At 39.1% G+C, this 11,238-nt stretch overlaps 1 protein-coding gene across 3 annotated transcripts in view; it reads right to left on the reverse strand.

Moving 5' to 3' along the window:
* FBXO15 (F-box protein 15) overlaps positions 1-11,238 on the reverse strand; it is a 73,948-nt gene that overhangs the window by 37,423 nt on the left and 25,287 nt on the right. For all 3 annotated transcript variants that reach the window (XM_021706940.1, XM_008073930.2, XM_008073931.2), the window contains 5 exons: positions 10,559-10,801; positions 9,505-9,714; positions 5,601-5,727; positions 4,027-4,109; positions 2,781-2,923 (listed from right to left, as the gene is read on the reverse strand). In XM_021706940.1, the coding sequence (XP_021562615.1) occupies positions 2,781-2,923; positions 4,027-4,109; positions 5,601-5,727; positions 9,505-9,714; positions 10,559-10,801 (806 nt within the window). The remainder of the gene's footprint in view (positions 1-2,780; positions 2,924-4,026; positions 4,110-5,600; positions 5,728-9,504; positions 9,715-10,558; positions 10,802-11,238) is intronic.

Here is an 11,238-nt window from a genome sequence, read left to right on the forward strand (position 1 = left end):
CACTAAATTATATTAGAAAAATTCTCAAATCAATGACTTCAGCTTTTCCCTTAAGAAACTAGAAGGGCATATAACAAAGGAAGCAGAAAAAAAGTGGAAAGAATAAGAAATCTCCATGAAAATCAATGAAATACAAAACAGAAGAGCAACAGGGAAAAAGCAATAAAACCAAAAATTAGTTCGCTGAGAAGATCAATAAAAGTGATAAACTTCTAACCACATAAATCAGGAAAAAAGAAAAAAAACCATAAATAACTGATATCAGAAATCAGGTAGCATCACTATAGATTCTACAGCTTTTAAAAGATAATAAGAAACTACTATGAACAACTCTTATGCCAATAAGTTTGTCAACTTAGATAAAATTGACAAATTCCTTGAAAGACACAAAATACCAAATCTTACTTAAGAAGAAACAGATAACCGAAATAGTCCTGCCTCTATGAAAGAAATTGAAACTGTAGTTTAAAACCTTCCCACAAAGAAAGCTCCAGACTTCGATGGCTTCACAGGTGAATTCTACTAAACAAAGAAGAAATACTACCAATTCTATGCAAAATCCTCCAAAACAAATATTCAAGAGGAAAGAATACTTCCCAACTCATTATATGAAATAAGCAGTGGCCTGAGACCAAAACTACACAAAGACACTACCAAACAATTGGAAGATATAATGAAAGAGAGGTAACAAGAATTAAATACATAATAAATATCTTAACAAGAAAAGTACAAAACTAGTATGAAGAAAATTTTTTTTTAATTTTCTTTTTTTCCGGTTTTTTTTTTTTTTTGGTCAGGGTTTCACTCTGCTACCCAGACTGAACTGCAGTAGTATGACCATGGTTCACCACAGCCTTGAGCTGGGTTCAAGTGATCCTTCAGCCTCAGTCTCTCAAGTAGTTAGGACCACAGGTGCAGGCCAGACACCTAGCTAAGTTTTTTATTTTTTGTCTCACTATGTTGCCAAGTTTGGTCTCAAACTCTTGGGCTCAGGTAATCCTCCCAACTAGGCTTCCCAAAGTGCTGGGATTATAGGCGTGAGCCATCGCACCCAGCCTTGAAATGCTTCCAAAAGACACGAAAGCATTTTTCAACAAACTGAAAGATATTCCACATTCTTGAATGGGACAATTAAACAACAAAAATGTCAATTCATTTTAGTTAATACATACATTGGACATAATTCGAAAAAAAATGCCAAAAAAAATTTAAAAATCACAGGAAAACCTAGAAATCTTTCTGGGCAAAAAAGTAAAGAAAAAAAACTAATGGGGTATATCTAAAAAGGCACAGACACCAGCGCATGCAGTAGATCCCACTGACCAAACTGGGGCAAAAAGCTCCAAAAAGAATAATGTCTGCAATTGATTATAAATTACTGAATAAATAGATATCCAAGAGTCCAAAGTAACAACAAACAAGAAAAAGAAAGGGAAGAAAGAAAAAGAGCTCAAAATTGCTTCCCCCATAGGAGGTGACTGTTACATCAATTTCTTAGTCCAAAAATTGGTGGTTAAAAAGGGAAGAAGTAAGCATTTTCCCTTCCTTTACAGGAGTTCACCAGGTGATAAGAGAAAGTTCTTAGCCAGGCTCAGTTGCTCAGCCTGTAATCCCACACCTTGGGAGGCTGAGGTGAGTGGATTGCCTGAGCCCGCGGGTTTGAGACCTGCCTGGGCAACTTGGTAAGACCTCATCTCTACAATAAATCAAAAAATTAGCCGGGTGTGGTAGTGCACGCCTGTAGTTCCAGCTACTTGGAAGGCTGAGGCAGAAGGATCGCCGGAGCCCAGCAGGTCAAGACTGCGGTGGCCGGAAGTGGCCACTGCACTCCAGTGTGGGCGACAGAGTGAGACTCCAACTCAAAAAAAAAAAAAAGAAAGTTCTTTACAGAAGCTCAGCTAATAAGTGTAGAAATAACGGCGTAATTAGAAAAATCAACATTTTTCCAAATTCAAAAACAATTGATTTAGGCAAGGATCATTAATGGATGCCAAGTCCATTAGGTGAAAGACTTTTGAGGAACAAGATACTTGGGAAAGAACACCTTTATAATGAAGATATCTAGTAGTCACAATCTTAACCAAATGATAAAATCTGGCATTATAAATAGTGGGACAATCTGACATTATGTGTCTCTTAAAGTGATGCAAAGTCAAGTACATACTATCCCTCATAACATATTCTTACCAAAAATGTTAAACTTGAACCTATTCAAATCTTTACATGAAACTCCTAGTTTACAGGATACAGAAAAATTATGTCAAGGGGAAATAATCAGACAAATCAGAATGGGGCCAATTTACATTCCTTCTTTTTCTCCTGCTTGCTTAAATCCCTTCCTTCCTCTGCCTACCCCAGCCTCTGTCTTAGCTTGGGTAAGTGTGACAAATGCTGATGCAGTGCATACAAGAGATAGGCTGGTTTCTCTGTATTCTCATCCTGAATTGGTGCTATGCAGGTCCTGTGGGAAAATTTACCAAATTCCTTTGGAAAAAAGGGAAAGAAGTTTGGGAGGGAAGGAGAGTGCATGGACAAACAATAAGGAAGCATTCATTGAAAAGATCAACAAGGACACATCCAGAAGATAGAGAGTGATGGTGTGAAGGAGACAGAGCTGCAACTCCTGTGGAGGTATTTTTCAAGTCCTGGAATGATATAGGGCTCTGGGAGAATAGATGTGCCAACAGATCATTAAAGTGACCAGTTAGGACAATTCTTAACTTAGACATAAAAATTGATTCCCCGATCTCATAATGAAACCAAAATTCAATTAATTTCACCTTTTGTGGTGAAGAGATTGCGAAATGCCGCACATAGATAGAAAATCCCACTGCTGTGCAGATCCACGTGGAGTTGGTAACCATACAGGCCATACTCAGGGCTGTTATTCAAAAGGGGGCTGTGAGGAGGCAGCTCGTAGGGACTGAAAGGCAAAACAAAACACAGACACATCTGTCAACACCTGCGATAAAATACTTGAAATGAAAACACTTTTTTTTTTAATTTTAAAGATGTGGGGTACAATTCAGGGTTAGGTATACAAATATCCATTGTGCCAGTACCCTTGTTGATGAGGTGTGCCCCCCCGTCCCCTGGCAGTTTCCCACTACTGCCAATGAAAATATTTTTTAAAAAGTCAGCATCCACTCAAAGCACTAGCTCCTACAAATGAACTCTCTAGGATTCCCAGTCATCTTCGATACCATGAACTCAGAAAGTCCCGGACTGCTCCACATTCCTCTTACCGACTTCTACAAAAACAGGCCAAGATAGGAGTTCCACAGGCAGCCACAGACCACCACGGTGAGCGTGTTTCTGAGACTGACCCAGGACAGCAGCTTTACAAAGGCAACTCCACCCCTCAATGTTCTTCTCAGTATCCTGAAGATAGAAGTACTCCTATGTGTCACATAAGAGATCTATAAATTGGAAATCTGGGCAGAAGACCCAAAGATGAGATAAGCAAAGCTGTATTCAATTAGAACAGCTTCACTACATAATGTGGCAAATACAAATGCCCTCAGGAGCTTTTCACAAATAACAAAATGAGTAGGGGAGCATCTAATGTCCACAGGGGAAGGGTGAGCACTACAGTAAACTGGGAAGCATGTGCCCCACCTACAGACATGCAAATTCATTAGAAGACACACAGTCCACCCAAACAAAACTCCTCTGCAGGCCAGAATCAGTCAGAGGGCCGTGAGTGTGTGCTTTGAAGATAGAAAATTCATGTAAGTGCGATAACTTGAAGGATAGCAGTGGCATCTTGAAATAATGATGCCCTCCTGCCCCTATTAATAATATTCTACTAGGTATAAATTCCTCAACCCAGAATAAGGCAAATATGTACTCATGAATAATCCAATTATTTTAGCAACAGTTAAGTAATCATGCCTCTAGGCTTGTGTCTACTGATTAAAAGCAGAATATCTCTGCAGCTATTCACAGGAAGTTATAATTGCATCAACTTATAATACTTTATATTGACTGTCCAAAAGTGTAATACATTCACATATAAATACATACATAGTGGCCGAGCCTAATGTGCTCCTCTCCAGAAGGTGACGGAAATGAAGATTTGCCATAACAAAAGCCAGTTCTTCCTCCTTCTGAAAAGTTAATTAAAAAGAATACATTTTTCAACTGAAATATTTTAATTTTTCACAAGATCGTTCTGAAGATTGCAGTACATTCATCTTGCAGATAGATGTAGTTTCTTACAACTAGATCACCACAGTGCTAATGCATTATTACTGCTAATATATTATTACCATCTAATAAGACTTATACTTCATATTGACAGCAAGACCACAATTCACCCACATAAGTACCCAATGAGTGAACAACTACTTTTGTGAAATATCAAAATACTGTATTATATATGATGATTGCAATAACAAATGTTGTGAGTTCCCAATTGCTTCAAACTCTTTTCCAAGATAAAGAAAATACCGGTAAGACATTCCCAGATACCATATTAATTTCACAAATACTGAACTTTACTGACATAATGCTTCTAAAAGTAACTGCTTGGTTTGGCAAATGCAGTAAGAAAAATTAGATTCAATGTCTTCAGCTGCCTCATCAGGCTGAAGAGCAGAAACTGTGACAGTTCAGGAACTGATACCTCCCCAGATTCCCAGCTGACACTAACTGACTGGTATAGGTGGCACTGAATGGTGAATCTGGGGGTGCCATTCTCCAGCAGTCAGGCAGAGGACAGTCAGATCAACCAGAGCTCTTGTTACTCTGCAGGCCAACAAAGACAGATGAATTCAAGTTACGAAGGCTGGAGCAAGCAAACTGCTGCCTCACCCACAAGTCACTTCACATGGAAAGAGAAGGAGGGAAAGAGAAAATGACTGCCATGGTCAGTTGAGAAAAGAAAATGTACAAGCGCATGAAGTTGTATGAAAATGTGGGTCTTAATTCTTCCTGGTCATTGTACACAGAGGTAGACTGCCATTCTCAGAATCAAATGTGTGAACTGCTCTCTCAAAACATCCACAGGCCAAAGCCACAAACCTAAACAAGTGTGGTACAGAGGGGCATCATACTGTTCTGCTTTACCCTGAAGTGACAGCACAGAGAACAGCCCCCACAGAGGCGAGCAGTGAGCTTGACCTGGTGAAAAAGAAACCTTATGCAGAGGGAAAGGATAACCTCTTACACACTTTATCCCAAAGGACAGATTATACTCAATGCCACATCTATAGAGTCAGAAATATGTGTGGACGACAAGCGTGTAGAATGCACAGTAAGAGAGACTTTGTCAGAGAAATGGCATGAAGGGAACCGAATAAGGAACATGGATTGACTGGAAGAGGAAAGGGGAAGTCTAGTGACATTATAGAAATAATGTAAACAAAAACGTAAAGGCAGGGAGAGGTGATTTGTCATCCACATTAACAGAACAGCAGAGCAACCTCCATGAGAGAGAGAGGGTCATGTTAACTAGAAAAATGAAGTTGATAAGATGCTAAAATGAAATGTGGTTACTGAAAAGTCTTAAGGATTTACATGTGATATCATACATAACTAAGTAAATGTGGGACTGTGGTGGGAAAAGGATATCATATATTCAGGAACTGGAATCTTACCTTCCACAGCCCCACCAGGAGGCCAGGCTGTAGGCAGCAGATCCGAATGAGTCTGTCGCAGCCAATCATGGCAGAGTCAGTCAAAAGACTCAGATTGTACTTGGCAATTAAAGAACGCCATCGGGGTCTTTGAACATCATTGCCAAAGAAAGGAGAGAGAGAAATGAGTGTTCCCATCGGTAAGGTTGTCAATTTTCTAATTCTCCTTAGTGTATCTAAAAATGCATTTGAAGAGCATGTTAATAATGTGCTCAAATTAAGTGGCACATGGGTGGGGTGGGGACACTAATGACTTGTATAAATAAAAGGCAAAATGGATACATTCAGATTTCTCACCCAACTAGGTCCCTCCCTCCTTTTGCTCTTACAGTCAACTCAATGGCCCAGCCATAAGGCAGCTAAAGAATCAGGAAGGTAAATTGGCAGAACCATCTTCTGTTCTTTTCCCTCCAAACCCAGCACAATCCTACAATCTAAAGTAGACTCTCAATATGTATTCCTAATCAAGTGAGTGAAATAATGCATAAGCAGAGAAAGTATTTTAAGTGACATGAAAGCCAGTGGTCTCAGTAGACTGTCTGAAAGCAGATGTGCATTTGAAGTTATCATCACATTGAAGTGAAAATGGAAACATTAGAAATAAACCAAAATCATGAATGTTTTCATAAAGGAGCTATACCGTGAACTCTATCTTAGTCTTAGTATCTAAGAGTAAATACTCGAATGTGCAAGAAAGACAACTCTGCTACTCATCATAAGACTTAAAATCATCTACAGTGAAACATTATGTAAGTATCATAATGTTAGTCATAGATGTCTGTCATCTTAAAAATGTTCAGGGAAATATAAGAAAGTGATCTCTCAATAGTCAATTAGCATAACCAGCACTGGCCCAAAATCTCTAAGGAGTTGGGGCCACATCTCATTCAAGAGTTGGCCATAGATGGCAGGCAATAGTTATATAAAGATCCATTAAGTAAAAGAACTCAAAAGGAGACTAGCTGCAGAAATGTTTCAAAGCAGATGGGGCAACACTAACTCTGAAGCTTCCATAACACCATTGTACCACATTCAGCTTTTCAAAAGAACTTTTTGTGCTGACAACTATAATTGAGTAAGAAGAGGTGATTGGTGACCATGTACGTGATGTATGAATTAAAAATAAACTCAGCATATGTAAAATACACTTGGAAGAGGATGAATAAAGGGTCAGGATTCTGGGAGACCTGAGGTGAAATGTTAGCTTCTACCTACAGTGACTCCACCGCCATCACAGACTGGTTCTTTGTGTGCAGGATGGTCACCAGCCTCCTCAGAAGGGAGGACAGCACCTCACATGATAGGTGCTCAGTAAGTGTTGTCACTGCTATTATCATCATTAATGCGGCTAGAGGAGGCTGGGGGGGATGTGAGCAATCCTCTCCTCTCATTCTGTAGTGTGTCCAAAGCTGGAAAATACTCACGAATCTTGCATTAGAGGCATTTAAACAGACCCTGAGAACATGCTGAGTCCTCATGTGCCAAGGCACATGGCCTTACAAGCCACAAACACAGAAACTAAGGCTGACATTTCCCCAGCAGCTCTCACAAATTTGGGGAGAGACAGCATAAACTGCAGAATGGAAAATGCTGGCAAGGAAAACTTAGAGTCTGACTAGAAAGGTAAAAATTCCAGGAAAATTCAAATTGCAAGTTACATTGATGAGGCTTTCATTGTTCTTGAAAAAATTCTCATAGAGGAAACAAAAAAGATTCAAATAAAAATCACAAAAGTCTCTTCTTGGTTGTTACATGGATGTATACAAGGATTTATATTCCTGTATGGTGAAAGCATTCACTTACAAACTTGCAATAGAAGTGCCGATCAAAACAGATTCCCAAAAAACACTTTTTGTTTACCACAGTTTATGAAAGAATGAACTAAGTTTTAGTGGGAATAAATTACAGTAAATGAATTTTCCCAAAGAATTCTAGCATTTGTCACTATATAGTATCTAGTATTCATGACCCTGGTGACAATTTTCAAGAACACACTATCTTTAACTGAGCCTTACAATTCAAAACTATCCATTTAACTTCGTATTTTATAATCATTCTAACTAATATTAACCATTTTGTCCTAATATATGTAAGCAACATTTCATGATATGTCAAGTAATATACTGTTCAGTCAAACTAGGACATAATTTATTAATTCATTCTCCAAACACAATTTCGAAATGCATAAAACCTAACTACTACATCAGAAAAATCTTTGTGTCCATCATGATACTACATGAAATTTCAAAGATTCATCCAAATAAAAGTACCATTTAAAAAGGCAAATATGAGCCAGGCTCGGTGGCTCAGCCTGTAATCTCGCGCCTTTGGGAGGCTGAGATGAGGGGATTGCCTGAGCCGCGGGTTCAAGACCCGCCTGGGCAGCAAGACCTCATCTGTACAATAAAAAAAAAAAAAAAAAAAATTAGCCGGGCGTGGTAGCACGCACCTGTAGTTCCAGCTACTTGGAAGGCTGAGGCAGAAGGATCGCCGGAGCCCAGCAGGTCAAGGCTGCGGTGGCCGGGAGCGGCCACTGCACTCCAGCCTGGGCAACAGAGTGAAACTCCAACTCAAAAAAAAAGGCAAATATGCTTCTAAAAATTTATTTTCAATAATATAATCAGCGAAAATAACTTGTTGTTTCCTCATAGCACTGAGAATATTTTTAAAGTACAATAAAGCCTAGACTTAACAGCCCTGAGAGACCTGAATACTCTCAAATTCACAGCATGGGAAAAGAATTCACTGTCACTCAGACAAACCTCACAGAGCCACACCATAGAGAGGAGGCAAAAACAAGGTCCCCGGTTATAGAGCAGCAAAAAAATGTGTCCCTCTCCTGGGAAACGATGAAAGAACCCTGTCCCTCTGTGGAGGCAGCAAGCACTAATGTCAGATATCTCAACACTGTCCACAGCAAGACAGAAACCCACAGGAGGAACCATAGAATGCAAGGATGGTCAGAAAAAAGATGTGGCGAGTACTCCTGAAAAGGCAAGGAACACTGCAACAGGGAAGAAGCTGGGCAGGCAGGAGGTCAGCCCTAGAAGAGGCAGACCTACCTCTGCATTTGCAATAAATTTTATATAAGAATATGTTGTGTCATCTCACTCAGGAGATAAGGATGCTGTACATGCCACAATCCAGCTTTCAGGACCAAATGACCCATGGCAGAAACAGTGAGCATGAGAGATTTGCTGGGAAAGGCATTTGCGAGCCCTATAATAAGCACAGACTTACTGCCAGGCCACCTCACAACAGAAGAAGAGTAAGGGCTCAGTGAGTGTTAACAATGCAAGTTATATATTTTACAATGGCATCTTCGATTTTCTTCACAGCAGCTACACATGCTAGATACTACGCCAGCAGCATCATCATCACATTTTACAGATGAGAAAAATGGAGGCACAGAAAGAGTAAGTCATTTGCACAAGGTCACATATCTAGTAAGTTAAACAGAAAGGCAAACTAAGTAACTAATCAGTATGACTTTATGACCTCATATTTAAACTACAATTAGTGCACCATTTACTAAAATATAAACATATAATAGCTTAATATATCTTTCTTGTAAAATGGTTGAAACTAAAAATCTCAAAAGGTTAGCCATAAATCATCCAGGAAATTTTGTTAACTAGAATATCATTCTCTACCGTTATAAATAACCAAGATATGAGGAATCTAATCAGAAATGGGATAAATATATTCTTTTCCTATTCTATAGTTATTCAGAATGATAGAAAAATTTTTAAGATGCAGACAAATTAAAATACACTGGTGATATTTTTGAATTACAAAAGTAATGCCAACTAATATTTGCAGACAAGATGCTGTTGCCCAAGAGTTCTGCTGAATTTGTACTTACCTATTTTGGGTAGGGTTCTTATACCAGTCCCTAAAAACTGGTGTCACACCATACAAATATAAGGTTGACAATGATGCAAGACATGGCCAATTTTTGCCATACCACCCAACAGTGACTGATGTGTCGTTTATGGAAAGGTCAACATGCTCCATGATATATTCTTTTCCACTTTTTTCTTTCAATATAATTGCCCAACCTAAACCAGACATTCTGGAAAAAGAAAAGAAAGCTAAAAATATTTACCTCATTGTAAAAAAAAAAAAAAAAAAAGTGCTAAAGGCAATTTCACATTCATCTCTAAAGCATCTAATTCCTTAAAAGTCAAAGTCAAAATTCACAGAACACACCTGACATTGTTTTCATCTCACTAATACTGTAGTTCTCTCTGTAACTTCTCTTTACCTAACACTCATTGAACATCTATGATGCTCCCGGTAATGGTAATAACCTACGTAAGACAAAGGTTCTGCCCAGAAGAGAGGATACCTGCGGCAGTCTTGGTTTACTAGAGCAGATCACTAGCTTATTTCTGCTTTCCATAAAAACTTTCGGCTATATACCAGTCTTCCTTCAGTTTCCCTTGATTGCTTCCAGGACCCCAGGACACTCAAATCTGTGGATGTTCAAAAGTCTCCTCTATAAATGGTGTAACATTTGCATATAACATTGGCACATACTTTAAATCATCTCTAGACTACTTACAATGTAAATACTAGGTAATTAGTTGTAAATAATGTCTTGGGGTATTTTTGTATTCATTTTTATTATAATACTGTTATCTTTATTGTTTGGGGGTTTTACCTGAGTATTTTCAATCCACGGTTGGTTGAATCTATGGATGCAGAACGATAAGTGAATATGGAGTAGAAAAATACTCCATATTTATATTTGCACAAAAACACAAAAACAGTTCTTCACAATTCAGATTATATATACACCCCATGCACACAATACTCTGAGATAATACCATCATTCTTTTTTGGTTATAAACAGAAATGTTTTACAGTACTGTCAAGTAACTGCTCTGGCCGCTATTCAAGAACACAATGCATACCTGAGGGCCTCTTTGGTCTTGGCCGGAAGGCCTGTGTAAGGGTTGACATATTGGAGAACATGGGCTACTGAGGTTTTTACAGATGCTATTTGTTTTCTGATATATTCTTTCTTCCAATACCCAGTTTCCTTATCCTCAACTGATAGTATGCTCATTGACACAGCTGTCTCTTCCACTGAATCAACATCCCAATTAAATCTTTTAGGTGAAAAAGCAATCGAGTAGATTCTCATCCAAATAAAACTGGGGGAAAAGGAGGAAATATGTCAACTGAGAGACATTACTATGTACCTGCAGTAGTAATATATTAAAGATGCGTAATGATTTTTAAATAGCCCAATGCCATGAATAAGTCAAGCTGAACATTTACAGTTGTCCGTGTGTTTAAAGTGAAATGCAGTTGGAGACTTAGTGTTTTAGGCTTAACAATATCAAAAACAAGTCAGGCTTGGCAGCTCAGCCTGTAATACCGCGCCTTTGGGAGGCTGAGGTGAGTGGATTGCCTGAGCCCACGGGTTCGAGACCCGCCTGGGCAGCGAGACCTCATCTCTACAATAAATCAAAAAATCAGCCGGGTGTGGTAGCACGCGCCTGTAGTTCCGGCTACTTGGAAGGCTGAGGTGGAAGGATCCCCAGAGCCCAGCAGGTCGAGGCTGCGGTGGCCAGGAGCGGCCACCGAA

The sequence above is a fragment of the Carlito syrichta genome, unplaced genomic scaffold (assembly GCF_000164805.1).
Source record: "Carlito syrichta isolate Samal-C Ts95f unplaced genomic scaffold, Tarsius_syrichta-2.0.1 Scaffold316215, whole genome shotgun sequence".
NCBI classification, from domain to species: domain Eukaryota; kingdom Metazoa; phylum Chordata; class Mammalia; order Primates; family Tarsiidae; genus Carlito; species Carlito syrichta.